General features: G+C 35.0%; 1 protein-coding gene across 1 annotated transcript in view; it reads right to left on the reverse strand.

Annotated features, from left to right (window-relative positions):
- The window catches only part of CSMD1 (CUB and Sushi multiple domains 1), a 2,654,573-nt gene that overhangs the window by 467,921 nt on the left and 2,159,120 nt on the right, over positions 1 to 27,532 (reverse strand). Inside the window, exon 26 of the mRNA XM_069065406.1 lies at positions 23,794 to 23,996. Coding sequence (XP_068921507.1) covers positions 23,794 to 23,996 — 203 coding nt within the window. The remainder of the gene's footprint in view (positions 1 to 23,793; positions 23,997 to 27,532) is intronic.

Here is a 27,532-nt window from a genome sequence, read left to right on the forward strand (position 1 = left end):
GGATTTAAACCTAGGTATTTTGTTTCTAAATTCATTGCTCTTCCCTATTATACCATGTTGTTTCCCACTACATCACTGATTGACAACAAAACTGAGAAAAATCAAGAAAAATCTTGGCCTCAAAAATAAAGGAATTGGATCTGATCTCTATATGTCAATATGATTTAAGTCTTAACATTAACATTTTTGCCTCCACAAATGTCAAAGTGCTTCAAGAACTCAACATTTAGTAAACTGATGTACTGTTCCCATTGTGATATAGGGAGCTTGTCAACTCTTGAAAAGAATGGGGATGGCGGACTTTTGACAAAACACTATACATAAACACTCCACAAACACAAATACATTTCAAATATGCCATATGATTTTGATTACTTTACAAAAGAGGCCATTTATTTGCTGAAATGTCTTCCATTAGAAAAAAATAAATATTTGGTCGTGATATTCATATGAGTGAAAAACTATGCCTGTTAGGATTCACAGAAGTCAGAAACTTTTGAGTAGGAGTTTAGAAAAAAATACAAACTTCTTCATGAAAACTTTTATGCAAAATTTAAGAAATTAGATAAAGCATTTTTCTTTCTGCAAGGATCTGAACTCCTTATTACCAGGAAAGAAAAAAAAAAGCAAATACAAAAACAAATAAAAAAAAACCCTCACTCCCTCCCCCCCTTGTCCTTGCTAATGAGGATTTTGCAAAACCAACATTAGGTAGCAAAGATATATTTATTCCCTAGAGAACCCATTAGTTTAATGGGGATTACACACTGACACTGGGGCTGGGTAGCAACTGTGGATGGGTAAACTAACAAGACAGAAAGAGTCAGGAACTCAGCTAAATAAAAGATCTCTCATTTTTTTTTTAAGCAATTGGGGTTAAGTAACTTGCTCAATGTTACATGGCCAGTTATTTCTGGGTGTGGTGCTAAGTTTTTGAGCCTGGATTCGATCCCAGGTCATCCCGACTCTGGGCCTGGTGCTCTTACTCACTGCACCACCTGGCCACCCCTAAGCAATTGGGGTTAAGAAACTTGCTCAAGGTTACATGGCTAGGTGTTTCTGGGAAGATTTCTCATTTGAGAGACAAACTAAGTGTCCTCTAGAACATGAAAACCCTTTTTTTGTGTCTGCAAAAGCATATAATTCATAGACTTAATGACTGGTAAATCATCAGACTTAGTCAAAATATGCTGTCTTTATGAAATACCATTAAACTCAGTTGACCTCTTTCAGGTGTCATGGCTGCAGAGTGTTTCAACAGAGTATAGTTCTCTCATTCACCAAGTACCTACTTAATGATCATTTAAATGTGCCACTAGAATTTACTGAGCTAAGAAATCTCAGTATACATCTAAAATAATTTCATTTTAGTGAGGTGTGATCACTTTTGTCTTTGAGTACAAAACTCTGCCTGGATTCCACAGACTATATTCCTCATGCTAATTATTGTTGTTGATTTTCACTAAAATTTATCCTAGAATTCTTCAATTTTAATGTTCCTTCTTATTCTTTAATTTTGTTTATGAATTACCATTTCTAAATAGCTATCATATTAATGCGAAAGCATTTCATTTAAATTCACCAAGCACCTATTTAGTACAAGGGTCTATTACTTGCTCAATATTGTGTTAATTAAAGAGGATACGGAGGAAAAACTGTTTGCTCTCAAAGAGCTTATAATCTACAAAACAAGTGTGTAATGGGGTACAGAGCTATAATAATGTATTACTTGAATACTTAAATTGAACGGTGGCTTACTAGTTCTTCTACAAGTATATTTAAGGTGAAAATGTCTAGTGTATCTTAAACTGATTTATAAAAAGCAGTGAGATGGTGTGTGTGTGGTGGGGGTGGTATGACAGAGCCATCCAGTTCTGAGTAGGGAAGACAGCAGCTGGAGTTGGAAGGAGTAGCACAGCTACAATGTGTCTGTTTCTTGAACTTTTTTCAAGACATTATTAAACTGAAAGAGGAGCCTGTTCATCAGTGTCTTTGCCAGGCCACAATGTTGACAATGCTGCTTCAGAACTTTAACACAGTAAGTAGTAAAATTTCAGAAATGGTAACAAATGGATAAGAAAACAATCATTAAATTCTTTTGTGCCAAGTATTTTGCTAAGTGTTTTAGGGATACAAATAAACCAAGCAATATTCCCTGGCCTCAAGGAACTTACATTCTAATTTGCCAGAAGACCAAACGCAAAGAACAACAAAAATTGGAAAGTAAGAGTAAGACAAGTAAGTTGGGCAAGGATAACTAATTGGCAAAATATAGTGAAATATAGAGCACAGGGTTCCAGGGGCAGAGTCTCAGTGGCAGTAGGTAGAAGAGGGCCATAGTACAAATGGTGTGGTTTAGAAATTACTAGAAAGTTGCATGGTGAACTAGTCTCAGGTGAGATGAGGTCAAAACTTACCTAGCAGAGTGATATTTTTCATATTTAAACATGTATGTTTGGAATCTAGAGTAATGAGAGAAGCATATCTCAGTTTTGCCAAAATTAAGTAAATACATAAAAGTACTTCATAAAGTATAAATTACCATAAAAAATGTAAGGACTTTTAATGAGAAGCAGTATGGTATAGTAGACAGTACACTGGACTTGCAATAAGCAGACAGGTGTGAATGATGATGGCTCTACCATTTATTTATAAATCATGTCATGTTCCATGAGTTATAAATTCTTGGGGTTGATTTCCTCATTCGTAATATGGCAGTATAGCTTAGCTGACCATTAGAAGATCTCAGCTGTTCTAGAAAACAGCAAGCTGTAGTTTAGAAGCAGAGAAATGTTTCAGCTAAGGCACAGCCTTAGGATTATAAATTTTCTAGGCTGCACATTTTTCTTTCCGATTGTGGGAGAGTAGGTATCTTTGCATGTGGGAAGATTGTCCTTGTCAAAATTCTTCATTTTGAATTAAAGAATAGTCTGGGTTGGTCTAATAGAAGATCAACATTGGGAGACTTCTAAGAGCAAGACAGTGGAATAAGCAACAAGGGAACAGTGTGGAAAACTACCATTTGTATTGTGTCCAGCTTTTCAACAGCATCTGAGCCTACCTGTGCTCTGCTGCAACCCCCAAAAAGGAGGCTACCTTCAGCAGCCAGATCACCCCCAACCTCATACCTCACCCTGCAAGCTTCAGTGTAACCCTGGGGAAATGCAGTAAAACCTCATCTGACATTGACACACACCAGCCATCACGAGCAGCTCCATCTCAGCACCAGGTAAGCTACAGGTCTACAGCCTTTAGCTGCCAGAACCTAAGGTCCAACACACAAAACCAATAACCAGGCCCCTATCCCCCAAGACAAGAAGTGTGCACCAGTGCCCCCTGTGCCCCAGAAGTTAAAATCAACTTTAAAAGCAAGGAAAAAGGCAACCACCTGTAATGGGAATGCAAATTTGGAAGATCTTCCCTGCCCTAAGCTAAAGTGCACCTGAAGCCTGGGGTGGGAGGCTTGTTTTTCAGTAGATACTTCTTGATTGGCCAGTGAGTCAATAAGGTTGTTACATTCTCTGAGCCAGGGGAAGGCTATATAAGCCCTGATGTGTAGCTTTGTTTTGGGGGCTCACTTTGAGAAGTGTTCTGTGATTTGATCTGTATTCTGGGAAGCAGTTTTCCAGAGCCCCCCCAGCTTTGAAAAACCCAGATGTGGAAACCCAGATGTTGACTGGGTATGGATGTAATGGTTGGACAGTTTGGAAATCTGTCTACTTGATCTGTTTCTGTCTTGATAATTCTGCCTGTATACTTTGAAGTTCGGGGTGCTGACCTTTTTCCCCTGAACAAAGTAAACGATATATGGTCTGACTGATTAAAGTAAGCTTGTTAACCCATTTTGAGTTGCTTTCCTTTAACAAAGCAGATCCAAGAACCTGTGTGAGCAGCCACCCTGAGGACGCTTGGGGTGCTTGCTGCTACAACACCATAAGAAAAAAGCAACATAGAAAAACAAAAACCATAAATTCTTACCATGGGGACAGGAAGATCAAAACACAATTTCATAAGAGAACAGCAGTGTTACTATACCCACATATGAAACCTCAAGGGGGAAAATGAACTGGTTTAAAGCCCAAAAAACCTTCTTGGAAGAGCTCAAGAAGGATTTTAAAAGTCAAATAAATTGGCAGAAGAAAACCTAAACATTCCTTTAAAAATACAATTGAAAAAATGGAAAAAAAGTACACTGAAGTAAACAATTCCTTAAAATGTAGTATTGTCCAAATGGAAAAGGAGTTACAAAAGCTAAGAGAAGAAAACATTTCCTTAAAAATTAGAATTGGAAGCGGAAGCTAATGACTCTATGAGAAATCAAGAATCAATCAAACAAAATCAAAAGAAAGAAAAAAGAGAACAAAACATAAAATATCCCATTGGAAAAACAACTGACCTGGAAAATAGATACAGCAGAGATAATTGAAGAATTATTGGTCTAACTGACCAAGACAAAAATAAAAAAGAACCTGGACTGCATCTTTCAAGAAATCATCAAGGAAAACTGCCCTGAAGTCCTAGAACGAGAGGTTAAAACAGTCACAGAAAGAATCTACAGATTACCTCCTGAAAGAGATCTCAAATAGAAAACACCAAGGAATATTATAGCCAAATTCCAGAATTATCAGGTCAAAGAAAAAATACTACAAGCAGTCAGAAAGAAACAATTCAAACATCATGGAACCCCAGTCAGGCTTACTCAGAACCTTGTATCTTCTGCATTAAAAGATTATAGAGGGCTTAGAATATGATATTCCATAAGGCAAACGAGCTTGGATTACAACCAAGGATCAACTACCCAGATAAACTCAGCATAATCTTTCAGGCAAGGAGATAGACATTCAATGAAATAGGGGACTTCTAGACTTTCATGATGAAAAGACCAGAGCTCAATAGAAAATCTAATCTTCAAATACAAGACTCAAGAGAGGCACTAAAAGGTAAACAAGAAAGAAAAAAACAAAGCACATTATTCAATAACGGCAAACTACTTACATCCCTACTTGGCAAAATGATACTTGTACTTCTTGATAAATGCATCTTTATTATGACATATAGAAGGGAAATACATAGACAGAGGGTGTATAAATTAACTGATGTGATGATAGAAAACCTAATTAAGGGGTGAAAATGGATTGTTATGGGACAAGAGGAAAAGAGGAAGGAGAAAAGGGTAAATTATATCACATGAAGAGGCACAAAAACATATTACAGTAGAGGGAGAGAAGGGAGGGAGATAAGCATTGTTTGAACTTGTTTCAATACTGTTTGAACATTGTTTCAACTCTCATTAAATTTGGCTCAAGTAGGGAATAACATACTCAGATACAGAAATCTAAAGTGCCCTACAGGCAGTAGGAGGGGAAAGGGGAAAGAAAATGGAGGAGGTGGTCAGAATGGAGGAAAGAAGTGGTATGGGAAAAGGGAAAGAAAAGGGAGAGGGCTGATAGAAGGGAGGGAAGATTGAGGGAGTCAGTGGTCAAAAACAAAACTCTTTTGAGGAGGGAAAGGGGGAAAGGAGAAATAAAATGGGAGGGGAAATAGGATGGAAAGACACAGATAGTAATCATAACTGTGAATGTGAATGGGATGAATTCTCCCATAAAACAGAAACAGATAGGAGAGTGGATTAAAAACCATAATCCTACAATATGTTGTTTACAAGAAAGACATTTAAATCAGAAGGATACACACAGAGTAAAGGTAAAAGGCTGGAGTAGAGTATATTATGCTTCAGCTGAAGCGAAAAAAAAAAAAAAAAAGCTGGGGTAGTGTAATAGTAAGCACCCTAGCACACCCAGTATGGCCTGCTAGCACAGGTTCTTTTGATTTGCCTTATAAAGGAAAGGCAGCTTTAAAGAGGTTAACAATTCTACTTTATTTTTTAAATTTTTTTTAAATTTTTTACTTTTTTGCAGAGGGGAAGGCAGGGCTGTCGGGGTTAAGTAACTTGCCCAAGATCACACAGCTAGTAAGTGATAAGTGTCTGAGGTCGGATTTGAACTCAGATCCTTCTGAGTCCAGGGCCAGTGCTCTATTCTCTGCACCACCTAGCTGCCCTGACAATTCTACTTTAATTACAGAGAAAGAAGTGAGTACAGAAAATACACACAGAAAAATTAGCACAAAGACCAATACACAAGGCACAACTCTCTGACTAAAGCAATATTGCTATATGCTTTACATAAATCACTGGAACAAGGGAGCACAGACAGCCGAGCATTCAGGGTCTCAACATACAACTACCCATAGTCTAAACCAGGACATCAAATGATCTTTCTCATGAGCAAATCCCCAAAGCAAAATTCCAACCTCCCAGAATATATAACAAAGACTAGGCCCCTGATTAGCTCAGAGCCAGTAGGCAGAAAATCTACTTGACTCAGCACAGCTGTGAATTATGATGTTTACAATTTAGCCTGAGCCTGGGAAACTGAACTCCAACAACAAGAAGAAAAAAAACCACAACAACAAAAGTCTCACCTTGCTTATATCACAGGTAGCAATCCTAATCTTAGACAAAGCTAATGCAAAAAATAATCTAATTAAAGGAGATAAGGAAAGAAACCATATCCTGCTAAAAGGCACCATAGACAATGAAGTAATATCATTACTAAACATATATGCACCAAGTGGTATATAGCATCCAAATTCTTGGAGAAGTTAAGGTTGTTATAGGAAGAAATAGACAGAAAAACTATACTAGTGGGGAACCTCAACCTCCCCCTATCTGAATTGGATGAATCTAACCACAAAACAAAGAAGAATGAAGTTAAGGAGGTGAATAGAATTTTAGAAAAGTTAGATATGGTAGACCTCTGGAGAAAACTGAATGGGGATAGAAAGAAATATGGTTTTTTTCCAGTGGTACATTGCACTTACACAATAACTGACCATGTACTAGGACAGAAAAACTTCACAATACAATGCAGAAAGTATGAAATATTAAATATATCCTTTTCAGAACATGATACAATAAAAAAATATATATATATGTGTGTGTGTATATATACATATACACACACACCAACACACACACATAATAAAAAAGCATGAAAAGACAGACTAAAAATTAACTGGAAACTAAATAATCTAATCCTAAAGAATGAATGGGTCAAACAACAAATCGTAGAAACAAATCAAAAACTTTATCCAAGAGAATGACAATAAAGAGACAATTTACCAAAACTTATGGGATGCAGTAAAAGCATTTCTTAGGGGAATTTTTATATTTCTGAACATGTACATGAATAAAGTAGAGAAAGAGGAGATCAGGGGAGGCTAAGTGGTGCAGTGAATAGAGCACCGGCCCTGGAGTCAGGAGGACCTGAGTTCAAATCTGGCCTCAGACACTTGACACAAAAACTACTTGTGTGACCTTGGGCAAGTCACTTAACTCCACTTTTCCTCTAAAAAGCAAGAGAGAGAGAGAGAGAGAGAGAGAGAGAGAGAGAGAGAGAGAGGAGATCAATGAATTGGGAATGCAATTAAAAAAACTAAAAAAAGCACAAACTGAAAATCCCCAATGAAATGCCAAATTAGAAGTACTGAAAACCAAATAACAGATTAATAAAATTGAAATTAAGAAAACTATTGAACTAATAAATAAAACTAAGACCTGGTTTTGTGAAAAAAAAAACCAACAATAAAAATAGATAAACCTCTGGCTAATTTGATTAAAAAAAAGAAAGAAGAAAACCAAATTACCAGTCTCAAAGATGAAAAAGTTGAATTCACCACCAAAAATAGGAAATTAAAACAATAATTAGGAACTATTTTGCCCAACTGCATGTCAATAAACCTGAAAATCTTAGTCAAATAGATGAATATTTACAAAAATACAAATTGTCTAGATTAACAGTAGAGGAAGCAAAATACTTAAATAACCTCACCTCAGAAAAAGAAATTGAACAAGCCATCAATGAACTCCCTATGAAAAAAATCTCCAGGGCCAGATGGATTTACAAGCAAATTCTATGAAACATTTAAAGAACAATTAATCCCAATAATATATAGACTATTTGGGGAAATAGGTAGGCAAAGAAAGAGTTGTATTAAATTCATTTTATGACACAAATATGATACTGATACCTAAACCATGAAGAGTTAAAACAGAGAAAGAAAATTATAGATAAATTTCCCTAATGAATACAGATATAAAAATTTTAAATAAAACATTAGCAAAAAGATTACAGCAACTTATGATGAGAATAATATATTATGACCAAGTAGGATTCATACCAGGAATGCAGGGCTGGTTCAACATTAGGAAAACTATCAGCATCTTTGATCATATCAAAAACAACAGAAACCATAGAATTATTGCAATAGATGGAGAAAAAGTTTTTGACAAAACACAACACCCAATTCCTATTAAAAACCCGAGAGAGAATAGGAAGAAATGGACCTTTTCTTATAATGGTAAGTAGCATCTATCTAAAACCATTAGCAAGCATTATTTAATGGGGATAAGCTAGAACTATTTCCAATAAGATCAGAGGTGAAAAAAGGATTTCTATTATCACCACTGTTATTCAATATGGTACTAGAAACGTTAGCCTTAGCAATAAGAAGAAAAAAAAAGAAACTGAAGGAATTAGAATAGGCAAAGAAGAAATTAAGTTATCACTCTTTGCAGATGATATTGTGATATACTTAGAGAATCCTAGAGAAACAAGTAAAAAACTACTTGAAATAATAAACAACCTTAACAAAGTTGCAAGATATAAAAAACCATATAAATCATCAGTATTTCTATATATTACTAACAAAGCCCAACATCAAGGGATAGAAAGAGAAATTCCATTTAAATTTCTGTAGATAGTATAAAATATTTGGGATTCTACCTACCCAAACAAACTGAGGAACTATATGAACACAATTACGAAACATTTATCACACAAATAAAGTCAGATCTAAATAACTGGTAAAAAAAAATAACATCACTTGCTTGTGGGTAGGTTGAGCTAATATAATAAAAATGACAATTCTACCTAAATTAATTTACTTATTCAGAGCCATACAAATCAAACTACCAAACTTATTTTATAGTTAGAAAAAAAATTTGTCTGGAAGAACAAAAGGTCCAGAATATCAAGGGAATTAATGAAAAGAAATGCAAGGGAAAGTTGCTTAGCTATACCACATCTTAAATTTTATTATAAATTAGCAATCATCAAAATTACATGGTACTGGCTAAGAAACAGAGTGGTGAATCAGTGGAATAGGTTAGGTACACAAGACTCAGTAGTTAATGACTATAGTAATATACAGTTTGCTAAACCCAAAGACCCTAGCTTCTGGAATAACAACTCAGTATTTTGACAAAAATTGTTGGGAAAATTGGAAAATGGTATGGCAGAAACTGGCATATACCAACATCTTACACCGTGTATCAAAATAAAGTCCAAATGGGTACACAATTTAGATGTAAAGGCTAATACTACAAGAAAATTAGGAGAGCAAGGAATAGTTTACCTGTCAGATTTATGGAGAACAGAAGAACATATGATCAAACAAGAGATAGAGAAAAATATGAAATGCAAAACAGATAATTTTGGGGTGGCTAGGTGGCTCAGTGAATAGAGCACCAGCACTGAAGTCAAGAGGACCTGAGTTCAAATCTTGCCTCAGACACTTAACACTTACTAGCCTGGTGACTTTGGGCAAGTCACTTAACCGCAATTGCCCTGCCTTCCCCCCTCCAAAAAAAGCAAAAAAAAAAAAAACCCCAAAACAGATAATTTTTATTACAGTAAACAGTTTTGCACAAAGTCAATGCAACCAAGATTAAGAGGGAAGCAGAAAATTGGGAAAGAATTTTTCCAACCATTGTCTCTGATAAAGGCCTCATTTCTAAAATACATGGAGAACTGAGTCAAACTCATAAGAATAGAAGTCATTCCCAATTGATAAATGGTTAAAGACTATGAAGAGGCAGTTTTCTGATGAAGAAATTAAAGTTATCTATAGTCATATAAAAATGCTCTAAATCACTATTGTTTAGGGAAATTCAAATCATAACAACTCTGAGGTACCACATATCACCTGTCAGATTATCTAATATGACAAAATATGTAAATGATAAATACTGGAGATGTTGGGAAAATTGGAACACTAATACATTGTCGGTGGAGTTTGAACTGATCCAACCATTCTGGAGAGCAATTTAGAACTATGCCACAAGGGCTATTAAAATGTGCATACCCTTTGACGTAGCAATACCACTTCTAGGTCTGTATCCCAAAGAGATCATAAAAATGGGAAAAGGACCCATGTGTACACAAATATTTAAAGCAATTCTTTTCATGGTGGCCAAGAACTGGAAATTGAGGGGCTGCCCATCATTTGGGGAATGGCTGAAAAACCTGTAGTATATGAATGTATGGAATACTATTCTGCTATAAGAAATGATGAACGGGTGGGCTTCAGAAAAACCTGGAAAGACTTATATGAACTGATAATGAGTGAAGTAAGCAGAACCAAGAGAACATTAAACAAAGTAACAACCACATTGTGCGATGACTGACTTTGATAGACTTAGTTCCTCTCAGCAATGCAAAGACCTAAGACAACTCCAAAAGTCTCATGATGGAAAATGCCATCCACATCTAGAGAAAGAAATAAGGAGTGTGAATACAGATGGAAGCATACTATTTGCTCTCTTTTTGTTTTTTCTTTTTTGTAGTTCCTCCCATTCAGATTCTTCTATGCAACATGACTAATGCAAAAATATGTTTAATAAGAATTTATACGTAAAGCCTACATCAGATTGCAGACAATCTTGGGGAAGGGGAGAGGAGGTAGAAAAAATTTAAAACTTTATGAAAATGAATGTTGAAAATGAAAAATAAAATAATTTTTTAAAAAAGATCAACATTGGTAGGGGAATGTGATTTGTCATTTTTAATAGATGCTCATACAAAAGGTACTTAGAAATTAAGCCTGCCTTTTAGGGTCAATATTTGAAGGGGGTATAGTCTACATTCCGGTCAGCAGTATACTATCAAAGGCCCTGCCTCTTTTCTTGTGTCACTATAGAAATATCTATGTAGCCCTTTTCATATCATAGTTGTATGTAATTTAAAATTTACTATCCAGTATATTTTTATGTAATAGGCAAATCATATATTTTAAATAACCAAGAGTATTGTTTATTTTTTGTACCTATAATCATTGATAAAACATTTTCACTATTTTCTATTAAGTCTTATTGGTCATAGAAAGAAGCAATGTAAGCAAAACTAGATATTAAAAATGAAAAATTAATTTTCCTATTTCATACTCTTCACCTGAGTAGCTATTATTGAGAATAGGCAGCCTGGTATAGCAGAAAAACAACAACAACTAGATGTGGAGAGAGAAGACCTCGATTTGGTAAGGAGTATGGCAAATTCAGTCTCCAACTACCCACAAGTAAAACACTTTTCCCTTTAATTGCTCTCCAAAACAGAAGCCTTAGAAACTAATTAATTTCTCTACTATTAAGAAAAACAAGTCTTGATATCCTTCTGACCTCACTTGCTACTATCACTCAGAATAAAAAATCTTTTTAATTAGTGAATTTTTAGAATAGTTCATCCTTATTTAACTGGCCCTGTTTATGTCAGATCACAGATTTAGAAAAGGAAGGAAGAAAGGAAAGAAGGAAGGAAGGGAGAGGGGGAGGGAACAAGCAAGCACCTATTAAGCAACTGCTATATGGCAAGCACTTTCCAAGAATTTCACAAATGTTTCATTCAATCCTTACAAAAAAGGTAGTGCTGTTATTATCCTTATTTTACAATTGAGGAAACTAAGGCAAATAGAGATTAAGTGTCTTGCCTAGGGTCACACAGGTGGTAAGTGTCTGAGGTGGGATTTGACTTCGTCTTTCTGATTCCATGCCCTGTACTCTATTGTGTTACTTAGCTGTGCTAGAGGGCATCTATTTCAACTGAGCAAATGTATAGATAACATGTCAGGTATAGAGAAGGTAATTAATTTTGCCTGGTGTTTGCTTGTTTACAGCAAACAGATATCAAATAACCATAATTCAAAGAATTGGAAAAAGATCAATTAATCTGGTGTCATCTTACTGGTTATCCTCCCTTGAACAAGTTGTTAAGGCTTAGTTTCTTCATCTATACATAGGAATGATTATACACACATACACATACACACATGCATATATATATACGTTATAATATATACATATATACTACAGTATATATACTATAAGAATGAATGCAAACACACACACACACACACACACACACACTATGGGGATAATTATACCTCCCTTATCTATCCCAGAAGATTTTAAGAATCAAATAAGAAAATATATGTGATAGTATTTACACTATTCGAATGGAAGACATTATCTGACTCAGTTCCATCCTTTTGCCAATGAGGGAACTGGAAACATGGGAAGGAAATTAGGGATCATGATTTAGATCTGGAAAGGAACTCAGATATCTAGTCCAATTATTTCATTGTACAAATAAGAAAGCTAGGAGAAAATGACCTATATGCCTGCTTTTAGAACCTCATTTGTTTACTAAGTACTATAAAGACAAATTAATGTACTTTCAATACTATGGGCCAAAATATAGCTGTTAACCCAGTTTCTCTCCTGATCCAGTATTGAACCAAATCACATGGAATGTATCTTATTGGAGTATATTTTCCCAATATGTCATGGAAAACCACAGGCAGGCCTGTGGATAGAGTTAGCCAGGGCTACTCCTGGAGCCTCTGACTTTTTAAGAAGGCAAATCACTACAATTTCTCAAGTGCCAGGCTGTAGGTTACAATTCTCTCAATGATGTCTTTCATGTAATTCAGACATTCATTATTTCCTTGTGAAATTAAACTTTAATTTTAGAGAAAAAGGGAGGGCAGGGCACAGGGGCAGAGTCAGAACCAGTGCTCAAATCTTATTCCAAGTTTTCTGTTCTCCTCCTATAGCAAACTGCCTCTCATAATTTACCAAGCCCAGATTTAAACTGATTCTCTCTTGCCTCCAGGTTTCACTGAACCAAGCTATTTGAAAATGTATTTGTTTGAGGTTAACAACTATATTAAATTATTTTATAAATTCATATTTCTACAAAAATAAGTGTTTGCAAAATTAGGACCTGTTGCATTTAATTTAGATTTAAATCAAAGTCATGTTCCTTAATCATTTTTTCACAGTTTAAATGTGATTATAATAAACTGGGTTCTGAAGGCTATTTTATGAGAAGGGTATGCTTCTAGGAGTATAAAACCTATTTAAAAGTGAAACAATGGCTTCCTTATTTCCCTTCACTCCTTTTCCCCCTCCCAGTTTCTGGACACAGCTGTACCTGACCTATCTCTTACAATCCTGGCCAGCTGGCAGCCCTTTCCCCACCAGCCATTGCTGCCTTCCCAGCTGCATTGGCTCACCCCCTAACCCTTCTGAGGGGACTCAGAAACTGATCAAATTGTTTTGAGCCAGAAGGTACCAATTTTATGGCTCAGAACTACTCCACTAAAGACACTAGGCATCCTAGTTCCTTCTTTTACTTCCTGGCCACTCTGTCTGGCAGCTGGCAGTTCTGACATTTCCCTAAAAGCCTTGGTTTCATCAAGCACATCCCCCTATTTTGCCCACGATATTCTTTTGCTAAAAACATAACCCTATAATTCAATAAAGTAAAATAATAATAATAGTGGATATAGATGTTGCATTACTGTCAGGATATTGATTTGCTTTAAAAGTGGCATTAATTCTTAAAGTCCAGGACTACCAAAAATATTCTGAGTTTATAAGATAAAACAAAACAAAACACTATACTATTTTTTTAAACCTCTATCCCTTCCTTCCAAGGAAATGCACTACTTGACAATCTTGATATGTAACATGTAGCATAAGTGTATTTAACCCCCAGAATAAAGGTCAGTTTTGTATGCTGAACTCCATTTTCTCTCTTTTTTTTTAATGCATGATTAAATGGTAATTGTCTTAATGAAAAGTGTTGGGCTGATTACAATTAACATAATTATACTAGTCAGTTCATGTCCTCATGTTCTACATGTTGTGTTGAGCTGGCAAGACAATGGACCTTTAATGGGGTCTAAATGTCTTATGAGTCTTCACAATTTACATTCTTCTAGTTAAGGATGCCCTGTTACAATAAAAAATAAACATTTCTACCATAGAAGATTACATCAGTCAAAGCTAATACAAATAGTATTTATTTTTAAAAAACCTTATTTTGACAAAGCATTGGTTGACAATCAAATACTTACCATTTTTATTAGACTTTCAGTAAGTATTTTTCCCTTCTTCCTCATTATTTTCAGAAGAATAATTCATCTTATAATTCAAATTGAAAAAAATACTATGTAAGGAATGAATAATTTGTGCTTAAAATGTTTCAAGCAAGTAGAATACCAGCATGGATAAAATGCATTTTTTCCTTTCTCAATTACTAACAACCAGATTATGAAGGACTTCTATGGGCAATCTCAAAGCTAACTTTAATTTAATTTTCTAATGTGAATTTACCGGTCACAAAGAGGAATGAACTAATGGCAATGAAATGGAAGAGTACCCACCTCCTAGGGTTAATATGAGGATAAAATATTTATAAAATGCTTTGAAACTCTAAAGCATTCTAAAAATGCTTTCAACACAAGCTTCTGACTCCAATTAATTATAAAATGATGCAACTATTAGGAGTTGTTCAATAATAAGGCATATTGTTGCACCTATAAGGAAACAATAATTCAGCAAATCAAGTGTGTTCAGGGGTCATTTCCTATACCCTCCTTGTTATATGGAACACAGACCAGATGCCTTGTCCCCTAGCTGCTTTTTTCCCATTAACTTTTTTGAATAGGTGACTGGACACAGTTCTAAAAGTTTATGTATCTAGTATCAGAGAAGTTCAAAGACAGTAATGAGTCCAATGGTACGAGTAGCTGGCTGTAATAGACAGAGGAAGAATTAGTTTTAGCAGATGCAGGAATATTGACTGCTGAAATGGATAAGCACAAGATTCAGTGAAGGTTTATGTTTGGAGTAGAGAAAATATGAAGATCCAATGTGAAATATTAAATGTCTTATCAGTAACATCACAATCTGCTTTGTGTACTCATGCATTTTAAATATTGTCCCTACAGATAATAACAGGAATTTTAAGTTACACAATTTCATTTTATTAATCCACACTTGCGAATCTTTATGTTTTGCATTTTATGTGTTTGTATGAATAAATGACATCTCAAACCTTATTTATATTGCACATTGAGCACCATTTCTTCCTTATTCCTTCTTTTTGGGGTGGCTCTAGATATGAACAGTTAGTAAAATTGTCTCTGGGGGTGATGGGGCAAGGGATTTAATGAGCCAATAAGTATGAGAACAGAAAGTGTAACTCCTTTCATTAGAACTGGGATCCCTAAAACTAACTTCAGTTCTGACTTCATCCCTGGATATGGGAGATTGCCCTAGCCCCACGTGACACAGACGCAGTGCCTCAAAGTCAGACAAAGAACTTGGATTTTGAGTGTGGATAATTATTTTACTAACTTGATAGATGGTATTTATGAATTGTTATGGCTTAAAAATATACCCTATACAACCAATCTGGTTAAAAAGTGGGATTTTTGGGACAGCCAGGTAGCACAGTGAGTAAGAGCACCAGCTCCAGTGTCAGGAAGACCTGGGTATCGAATCCAGGCTCCGACACTTAGCACCCACCCAGAAACACCTGGCCATGTAACCTTGAGCAAGTTACTTAACCCCAATTGCTTAGGGGCGACCAGGTAGCTCAGCAAGTAAGAGCACCACTCCAGTGTCGGGATGACCTGGGAATTGAATCTGGGCTCCGACACTTAGCACCACACCCAGAAATAACTGGCCGTGTAACCTTGAGCAAGTTACTTAACCCTGATTGCTCATAAAAAAAAGTGGGATTTTTGTGATTGAACTAAAAATAATAAAAGTAACATTAATGGTAATTACTAATAATAAAATCTGTTTTAAAGTAGACAACATCCTCTTGCTAAACGGGAAAAAGGGAGGTACAGTTCTTTACAAAGCAAAGATAATCTTTCTTCTTTTGAAGAGGCAAAATTTTACTAAAGTAAATTTTTAAAAATATAAAGCCAGATCTTAATTAGTATGAAAAATGAATATGGTGAAGTAGCTGCATTATTTGAATTTACATTTAATGTACAATTAGACTGGAACCAATTACTATATTTTACACATAATTATAACTTCAAATAATGCAACTACTTTACTGGATTCATTATTTGAACTAAGAGGGACCTAGCTATTAGGTCATTATAACAGACCAAGACTAGAAGAAACGTAAATCAAGGGCGAATTAATTTCTTAATTTTTCTTCACAATGTCCTAAGCCTCTGATGAAAAAGGAGTTATTAAAAATAAAACAATGCCCATCAAATGGGATATTAGAATAATCACCAAATCATAAAACCATTCAAAATCAACAAACAGTTTTTAATTGCCTTCTGTGTTTAGAACATTATGCCAGGCACTGAGAAAGATAGGGAGCTTGGATGGGGGGCTGATTGGTGTATTATATACTACTGCAGTGGCTTTCATTTTATTAAGGAGATGGGACATATGCACAAATAACAACATTTGATAGAAAATATGTCTTATTCAATGATAGCTTCATGACTCTTATTCCCCAAAATTAAAATAAAAAGAAACTATTATACCATGAAATAGGATAGGAATATAAAAAAATACAAATACCTGGCACTGCCATCTGGAGCGTCCATGAAAAACAAAATGAAAACATAATCATGGCCCTGAAGGAGCCCAACTGAATGCTGAATTTGATCTAAGCATCTAGGAGTAGGAAAGACTGGCACGGTAACCTCATAAAGAAAATAGCATGCTTCCTCTGATAGCCACAATGATTTTCATTCTTAAAAGGGGCAGTCAATCTGTTAAACATAGGCCTAATTATTGAAGCCCTTGATGATCATGAATATATACTGAATAAATGTACAAATCTGCAGCCAACCCCACCCAGATTTGAAGGAAACCAAGCCCCACAAAAACTATTCAATATCAAACAACAATCCCCAGACAACATCAGGCAGAACACAGTCCACAAATGTCCCATATTTTCTTCTTCCCAGGAACACAAATAACTTAATTGTTCTACCTTTCACATAGCTAGCTAACTTGCATATATTTAAAAAAAAATAAATGTCTCTAAACCCCAACAAGACCAGAAAGAGACATATTGGACAAACCTTACTAATCCCTCCTTACCTTGTTAAAGCTGGGGAATACTATGATATTTTATGTAGCTTGTATTTCAGGGAAAAAAAAAACCAACATTAAATCGAGCAGAAAAGACAGGTTTTATTTATATCACATCCACATTGTGAACTCTGTTATGCATATGGAAAACTCAAGCAGAGGCTATCCCAGGGTTCAGCAGTTTGGTACTCTCTTTGAACTTGACTTTCTGGTACTGCTTTTGGAGGCTTCTGATAGAAACTATAATAGAAAGGGAAGATCTTTCATCTTGTTGGCTTACACCACAAGAAAGGAAGCTGAACAAGTAATTCTTGATTGGTGAGAGACTTCTCCAATGTCCCCTTCAACCACAACCCTGAATGCTCTATTACTGAGGATAGAAGTCAGAGACTGAAGAGTAGCTCTTTCACTGGGCTGAGAACTGATGTGTCTGCTAGTCAAATGCAAAGCAGTCAGAAGGAATCTGGCTTTCCCTCGCCTCCATTCAGTCCAGGAAGCATATGCCTGCTAAGTCAATGGACGATATCTTTCTGGTTTTTTGTCACATGAAAGATGGAGCTTAAACATGTTTATTGATTGATTGAGTCTTTTCTCTGTTACAGACAGTTGTTTTCTTATTATTTGTTCCCCAATTGATTACCACTTTTGTTAGTAGTTATGAATGAATGTGTTTCCCCTTCTAAAAAGAAGAAAAACATAGCTTCCAAATCCTTGCCTGGTATGATTAATAATAAGTTAACTTATATAATTATAATAATTATTATTATTATATTATATATAACAATAATTATTATATTATATATAATAACAATTCACTATAATTAATGATGCATATAGGTAGAGATTTGGGTGGAAGTATTGATTTCTGTAGGATAGGGTATATATCTTTTCTTTACCACAGCTGAGGCACAGGAGGAAAAAAAAAAAGTAGGTACCAAAACCATTTGCATATCCCAAACGCAAAGGAAAAGTTCTGATACTCTACTTCTAGGTAAGCACCACTTTCTCGAAACAGGAATACCCATAAAGAGTGAATAACACAGATATATTAGATAAAGATACATAACAGAGAGACAGATAGATAGACAGACACAGACAGATACATAATATAGATCCCTCCACCCCATCCTGCACCCCTCCACCAGAATAAAATAAAATCCTCACACAATAGGAAGCCAAATACAGGAAGGACCAGACCCCCAAAGGAATTATGCTATTTAATCTGTTTAACTCTTAAACCTGCTAAGTGGAAACCAAGTAAAATCATAATTTCCTTGCATTTTTTTGGTTCTACTTATTAACTTAGTAAGGAACTTGAAATAGGGTTGTTCTCACTTTTTTTTCCTCTTTTTTTTTTAATTTCCTGAAGGCAAGATTGAAGAATAGGGATAAGTTCACCTTCTTTGAGTTTCTGATAGGCAGCATTTTCTTTCTATGTCCGCCTCTTGAACTCTGTCTCTATCACTTTCAGCTTTCAATCTTTCTAAGAGCTGGCCTTTTGTAGATTTTCTTGTTCTCTCTGTCTAACCAGGAGTTTCGATAGATACACTCCAGTAAAACCAGTTCAATGAGACTGTAAAAACTACTTTGCTTCTGTATCCCATTTTCCTTGTAAATTGTAGCCGATACTTCTGTCTATTTGTATTTCTCCTTCATGTAGCCACGTACACATTTCTTCTCTTGTGAACTTTAGCCTTATCTTCCTTATATATCAATACCTATATGTCTCTCTCCATATATATGTATATACATATGTCTCTCTCCATATATATATTTCTTCTGCTTCAAATTTTACTAGAAAAGAATAAACGTATGATCTTCTTGCAAATGAGTTATATGATTGATCTCATTGTCATTTTGATGATGGGGGATTCCATAATTCCAGGAATAAAGAATTCTATTATAATTTCTTGTATTTCTACTTGTTAGAAACTAGATTAGCCTCTAGTATGGTGAAGAACTCTACATTTGGTTAGCTACATGAAAAAGATGGAGTAATGAAAGGGTAAGGATTAAATGGGGTAGAATTCTCATTAGTTTTATCATAGAGCTGAAGTTTTTGCTTATTGGTTATCATCTTCTACATATAACTGCACCTACTTCCCCACTCCACCACATGCAACCCTTTACTAAAGATTAGAGAGTATGACCTAGAAAGGACTGTAGAAACCATCAAATCCATCCCTTCTCATTCTTTCAATTAGGAAGCTGAGGGCTGGAGAAGTTAAGTGATTTGTCCAAAGTCACATAAGAAGAAAATAGCCTTTGGAAATTTGTGATTCCCTGATTCAATAAAGGGAAAGCCTTCAGAACAAAAAGAGATAGAACATAAAACAGCTTTCTAGGAGGAAAGATGTATAATCTCTATGAAAACACAATCATATTTTCCCTCACAATAAACAACAAACTTTCCCTCTATGTACTATTACCTTTAGCAAAGGCATTGGGGTCAGGAACCATTTAAAGATAATCAACATCTAAAGCTGTTTTTGCCACAATGCTATTGATCCACCCTAAGTACATCTTTTTACTTTTTTTTTAAATTTTAAAAGGAATAGACATTATAAGAGAGGAAGCATGAGGTAATGGATAGAGAGCCTAAGAATCAAAGAAACCTGGGTTCAGATTTCATGGGTGACACATTCTGTCTGTATGACCCAGGTAACTTAACTTCTTAGTATCCTCAGGCAAACTGTAGTTTAGAGAAGTAGCCAATATTTATTGGTCAAGAGATTCAGAAAGGATTTCCTCACTGGGAGCTCTCTGTGCCATGAAGTCAATCTCTAAACACACACACACACACACACACACACACACACACACACACACACACACAAGGACCTGTGATTTCATTGGTATAGGAAGCTTCTATTGAGGAAACTCCCTTTATTATTGCAGATGAGCACGTTATACAATTTCTATTTTTAACGTTTCTGAGGACAATGAGATTTTAAGTGACTTGCCCCAAGTCCCTCAGCTAGTATATGTCAGTGGTGGGTCTTGGGCCCAAGTTGTTCCAATTCTGATGCTGGCCTTCTCTTTCTGCTATCAATCATTTATGCTGTTTATAACACTAGTAAAATGAATATATTTTTAAAGGAGAAAATAGATTAATTTTGTATGTATGGTAGGATAAAATAGAAAATTTTCAGCATGGCAGCCTCTACAATCTAGCTCCCACTTACTCTTCCAGCCTTGATTCGTTTTAATTCCTTTCATTCACTTACCATGCCAGGCACACCAGCCTACTAGCTGTCTGACACATTTGAAATTTCTTCTCCCATCCTAGTGTCTTCACACAGGTGGTCGCCTAATTCTTGAATGTATTCATTTAATACCTGCTTCTCTGAGAATCCTATCTTCTTTCAAAGCACAAGTTAGGTCCCTTGGTCTGATTGGACTTCAATCTTTTATGCAAAAATGAGCACTGGGTACATTTGCTGGTTCCTGTTGGTAGTGGCTAAGACAGCATCTTGGTCTAAGTAACTGAGAAACTGTTGGTTTGGGATTCACATTGTAGTTTATATGTATGTATATCTATATGTCTGCATATGTATACACATATACATAAGCCTTTCCTAATGCTCCTTAATTCTAGTGACTTTCCTCTGTTGGGTATCTCAATTTATCATACATGTATGTGTATATATACATGTTATATATATATATACATATATATATATCTTGTTTTCATATGGTTATTTAAATGTCTACCCCATTAGAGTATGTGCATATTTTTGTTTGTTATGCATATGTAATTTCCTTTTTGTTCTATGAGTATGATTAAATAAACTCAAGTCATGTTTTTGCTGTCAACTCCATAATGCAAATCTCTTGTGGTTAGAGTCCAAAGATATGTGCCCCAAAGGGAGAACACATCCCAGTAGGTAGGACATAAAGGGAAAGATCTAGGGGACAGGGGCAGTGGATCTCTAAGTAATACAGAGACAGGTTGGAGTTTTCCCTAATGTCTCTTGATGTTGAATGGAATGCATAAAAATGAGTGGGTATGGGAATGTCAGGACTCCTAAGTGGTACAGTGGATAGAGTGTCAGGCCTGAAATCATGAAGATTCATCTTTCTGAGTTAAAATCTGGCCTCAAACACTCACTAGCTGTGTTACTCTGAGTAAATCACTTAACCCTGTTTGTTTTAGTTTTCTCATCTGTAAAATTAGGTGGAGAGGGAAATAGCAAACCACTCCAGTATCTTTACCAAGAAAACTCCAAATGGGGTCATGAAGAGTTGGCCATGACTGAAAATGCAACACCAACAAGTGAAAATGTTAGCTACTCAGAAAAGATTGGTTGTACCCTCATACCAGGTATTGGAGATGGAGTACATATTTTCACAAATTTACACTGGCCTCTCCACTGACATATCTACCCAAATATCTGTAATTTCTTTTGTAGCTAAAGAGTTAGGCCATTTTAAACTTTCCTTCTTGATCATGCAAATATGTAGGCAAATGCCAATGTCAGCTTTTTTGTGGGTCTAAGTGAAGCTTAGTTTTTGCTAAAACTGGACATAATTCCAGTTTTGACAAAGAATCAAGGAAAGATGTGGGGAGAGATTTTCTTCTCTTCTATTTCCCCAGATGACCTTTTAAATTTCGCTCTACAAAACCAGAAGGTACAGGTATAAAGAATATCACTTAATTTTTATTATTAACTTTCCAAAACATCATGGATCTTAAGAGCCTAGAGTAAGTTCCATATATTATCACAAGAACAGCTCACAAGTAACGTGTCAGATTTAGACTATGTGTAAATGTAAATTCAATTTGTTATTTAAATAAGAATTCATTGTCTGGTGATTAAAAAGTTAGAATTTTATAGTGATTTAAAATTTTCAAAATGACATATTTGTATTATCTCATCTAAGCCTGACAAAAAAGTCCTATGAGATAAATGCTATTATTATCCCCTTTTAGCAGATTATTAGGGCAGCCAGTGCAGTGGTTAGAGCACTAGACTTGGAATCAGGAAGACTCACCTTTATGAGTTCAAATCTGGCCTAAGACACTTAATAGTTATGTGACCCTGGGCAAGTCACTTAACCTTCTTTGCCTCAGTTTCCTCATCTATAAAATGAGCTGGAGAAGGGAAGAGCAAACCACTCCAGTATCTTTGCTAAAAAAAATCCCCAAATTGTATTGCAAAAAGTTGGACACAACTGAAAAAAAGTTTTGCAACTGAGGAAACTGAGGCTAAGAGATTTAAAATGGTTTGCCCAGAGTCACACAGCTAGTAAGGGTCTGAGAAAGGATTTTTGACTAAGGTCTTCCTGACTCTCAGTCAGCAAATATTCATTATGTTCCTCCTATGTAGCAGGTACTATGCTAAGTATTGGAGATACAAAAAAAGGAAAAAAAAAAAACAAATAAACTGTCCCTGCTCTCAAGGAGCTCACACTTTACTGGAGGAGACACCATCTAATCAACTATGTTACAAACAAGGTTTATATAGGATAAACTGGAGAAAATGAACAGAGAGAAAACACTAGAAATAAGGTCAGGAAAGGATTCCTGCAGGAGATAGGGTTTTATTTGGGACCTGAAGGAAGTCAAGGATGACAGGAAACTAAGATGAGGAAGGAAAGAATTCTAGGCATGGGAAGGAGGAAGGGGAAAATACCCTAAGTTGGGAGATACAGTGTCTTGTAGGAGAAATAGCAGGGAAGTTGTTGTCACTATATTACAGAATTTGTGAGGGAATAAGGTGTAAGAAGATTGGAAAGATGGTAGAGGGCCAAATTATAAGGGCTTTGAACACAAGGATTATATATTTTATTCTAGACATGATAAAGAGCCATTGGAATTTATTGAGTTGGGAAAATAATACGACCAGATCTGAACGTTGAGGAAGATCAGTAGTAGTATTCCAGGAATATTGAAAGATATACAAGGAAAATTATATCCTTTGTTCTCCCGAAATTCCTACCATTTGAGTAATTACTAGAAACTCATCATTGAAATGAATGCGGTATCTAATATAAATGAAGATTATTTATTAGGTTATTCATTATTCACATGTTGAACCCTAAGCCAATGAGAAATTAAATACATAAATCTTAAGGTGGGCAAGATGAAAAAAAAATTTAATTGTTTAAATATCAAAGGGCAGTGTGTGAGCTTCAGATCAGAGAATACAATTCTAATGAAACAAAACAGTACCTGTGAAAGATTTGGGATTTGGGCAGGCTGAGTACAGAAAGAAGTGCCAAAGACTAATCTTTAATATTTAACAATTTTTCCTAGTACTAGATTCTCATCTGTGGCCAAGGACTCAGATCTAGATTCTGATACCCACAAATTAAGAAGAACATTTATGATCTTATAATTACTGAGGTGAATTATAGGTACTTCTCTGCCAGTGACCAGAATCTATCAGGCAGACCTAATGTCTTAAAAGCTCCAATTATTTGCTCTCAGGACAATCTGTTTAATGCAACATTAAAAAGAAAGAAAAGGAAGGCTTTTTTCCCCTCCCAATCTAATTCAGATTTAAAGAAAAGTGTTAAGTTCTACCTACTTGAGAACTGAATAGAAAATCCTGACTTGCTGATGAAAAAGTCACTGTCAAACTGAAGGGTCAGTGAGTTGAAGGTGCTATGGATGTCCTCAGGCAGAGCAGATCCACTCCATTCTTTTAGGAAAATGTTGCTATCTATGGGACCATCCCAAACCTTGAGTATGTCATGAGCCATTTCAGTGTCAAAAACAATGAAATGGAGACTGTGAAAGAAGAGGAAAAATAGAAAACATTAATGTATTATAAATTTAAGAGTTTAAACCAACCTCCTTTTAGATCTTAAAAGCTCCTATCTTTCAGAACTAGTCATTACAAAGCATGAATATGCCACAGCACAGACTAAGGAAGAGTTTCTCATTGTGATGAAAGCAAAGGAAGACTGAAAAAACCTGCAATTCAATAGGCTATCAGTGTTTTCTCAGTTCCCCACTAGATGGTAGCATATATAACATGAAAAAATAATGTCTAAGATATGATTTCCCACTCAGAAATGCATTTTGTATCTGTGAGATCAGATCAGTTATTGTATCTATTTCTGTTAATTCACTTACAAAACCAAAAAGAAAATACATTTGAAATACCAATATATAGGCAAGAATGTGTTATAATCCAAACATCCTTTTCTATAACAATATTACATGCTTAAATTTGATTGACTAATGGCAGTTTAAGACTTGCTATGCCTTAAGAAACAAAAAATTCAGTTGCACCAGTTGATTTTTATCCCTGATCTGTAGCCCTGAGGGCTATGACATAAACATGTAAAAGAGTTTAGCAAAGAAAATCTATGGTTTGGGAATTTTCTGTTTTCTAGCACTTTCACTTATTATGTCTTATGCATAAATAGTAATATAACTGAATTTAGAAAATGATGCACATCCTGAAAATTAAAAATAAACCATACTTTTTTAATTAAAATATTTCTTATTATTCATAAACATGGGACATTTCTTTTAATATAATACTACCTCTCTAGCATAGTTGAAGAAACCTAGAAAAATAGAAATTGTGACAACATAAATTTATCATTATCTCCTCTTCACACAGACAGCGCTTTCAAAATTGTCAATTTAATGTCAAGAATATTTTTAAAAATAACAAACCTACATAACAATCAATTATTGCATAGTTTTATGGAACCAAATGGAAACTGAATACCTCATTTATAGAGAGAACATAGTACTAAGTTGTGACATATCCTGCAGAAAACAGCTATCATTGAAATATATGGAGAGCTCTGTTCCAGTAGTCAATGTCAGGTCTGCTATGGGGCCAAATTCCTTCTAGAAGTTCAATGTATTGTGTTGTTAATGAAGGGTATTCTGGGAGGCAGGGGAAGAAAGAATGAAAACTAGCCATAAGAGGTTGAAGAAAGTTTATTAACTTTCTTCCACTGATAAGAGAAAACAAATATAACATTAAATCCTGAAAATGGTGGGTAAGAACTGCTAAGGAAATGAATGAGACAAAGGAATAAAAATAGAAACCCGGGAAAGTCAAACACAGAGTCCATTTCCTTCATTATTTTGGTGAAGCCAAGTACTGTCATCAGAATAGCCAGGATGAGATAATGGAAAGAGTATTGAATGGGGGCAGAGGACCTAGGTTGGCATGATGGCTCTGTCCCTTGCTTCCTATGCAATCTTTAACACATCTTGATGTCTTCAAGGCCTCAGTTTCCTTCCCTATAAAATGTGGGGGTTGGGTTAGATGATCTTTAAGTTTATTTCCAGTTCAAAATCCTATGAACTTAATACATTGGAAGGGACATAATTCTAATTCTGAAGATGGTATAATGGATAGAGTACTGGATTAGAGTTGGGAAAATCTCAGTTACAAATCCTACCCTAATACAGATTTAGTTGTGTGACAAATCATGTATTGTTCCTGTGCTTCAGTTCCCTAAACTGTGAAATGGTGTTAATTATAGTACTTACCTGACAGGATCATTTTGAGGATCAAGTGTACAACAGATGTAAAGTGCTTTGCAAACCTTAAAGTACTATATAAACACTAGTTATTATAATTATTATTCTGAAAAAATCTTTCAATTTTACATAAAGTCCATTGTTCAAACATCTTCTTATATGAGATTAAAGAAAAGAAGCACTTTCAAAGATAGCTTTCCAGACAATTACACTTACAGAAAAGCAATTAAAACTAGGGAACAACATACACATAAAATTTATGTAAAACACAGCCTTTAATGCCGCTTGTTGAGAGATGTTTATATTACCATTACCTTTATTATATAAATTATAGCTGTGCTCAGCAATGAAATATACTGGGTCTCCTACAGAAATGTTTACAAAGAACTCAATGTGGATACATTTACAATAAACTCTTATGATTAAACTTTTAATTAAATTCAACTCAGGTAAGCTACTTCCTAATGTACATGTTTAAATTACAGACCTCCTCCAGGCCCAAATCACCTATAGCAATGTATTTTTACATTAAAGAAGTAAAGCACTTTTAATAACCTTTTGGAAATAAACAATAGTCAATAGAACTAAAACCCAAGAGAATCAGTGAATGCATTTAACAAACTAGGCTTGCTGAAGAATTGTCAAAAGCTTCATTCCTTTTTAGTCATGTATCCAACAACCCAGGCATATAAAAATTTTATAGAAGATAACAGAAATAAGATAATAGAAAGGGAAGAAAGCTATAAAAAAAAAAGGCAGAAAGATAGAAAGCTTTCATTGAATACTACAATGGAATCCCTAATTTTGCTCCACACAATTGTATTACAGCATTGGTTTTCCTATATATCCTGATGTTCAGATTCCCCACAATTTATATCATTACATTTTCTCTAAACACCAAACAACTTGCTAGCATATGTTTGTGTTATAGCAATAAACTGTTCAGTTGCCATATTGAGACATTTTTGCCAATCCTCTAAACTCAGTTTGCTTACTTTACTGATAGTAAGGAGAACAAGATGAAAGTTTATAGCTCTAAGAACTGCGAACCAGAAAATGAATTTAGTTTGAAAGCAGGAAGGGTTCATTTTGTCTTATTTTAATTTGAAATGTGACTTTTATTGCAACCCACTTACAGGTAAAGGGAAAGAATAGCCATTGTTTTTCTAAAACTCTGTTGGGAATGCTCATTTAGTGACTTCTTCAAATCTATGTTAATTTGTGGGCCTTTTCCTCTTTAAAACATCATATATGAATAACTAAGTCTGGCTATCTCTGTTTTCTAAATAGTACCCTTAGAGACATCCAGATTTATAGTTATTTATTTTGCTATTCATGTTCTAGACATAACCCCATGCATTTATATGTGCATATATAAGCATATCATATTTTAATCATAAAATAAAATACAAATTCTCAAGATTTGTGTTACTTAAGAGATTAAAAATTATTTTTTTAACAACTAGCCCCAAAAGAATGTGAGCAAAGGCTTGGTGCAGTTTTAAGCTTTCTTAGCTTAAAACAATTAAATATACCTAATGCAGGTCTATTTAAAGCTTTAATAACTTAAAACTGCACTAAGATCTTGAGAACAGCCCATGTAATTGATAATAAGAATAATGTTACATTTATAATATACTACATTTAAGAAATACTGAGATTCTTTGTCTAAAGTTGGAGAAGTATTATTTACTTTCAAGTACTCAATCAGCAAGCACTTATTAAATGCTGACTATTATGTTCATCACTCAGCTAGAAGTTGGGGATACAAATATGATTAATGAAGGCCACTGATTTTCATACTATGTGCT

Source organism: Petaurus breviceps, unplaced genomic scaffold (assembly GCF_028583685.1).
Source record: "Petaurus breviceps papuanus isolate PSGF00001 unplaced genomic scaffold, PetGlider_PUasm1.0 90686, whole genome shotgun sequence".
In the NCBI taxonomy this organism is placed as follows: Eukaryota; Metazoa; Chordata; class Mammalia; order Diprotodontia; family Petauridae; genus Petaurus; species Petaurus breviceps.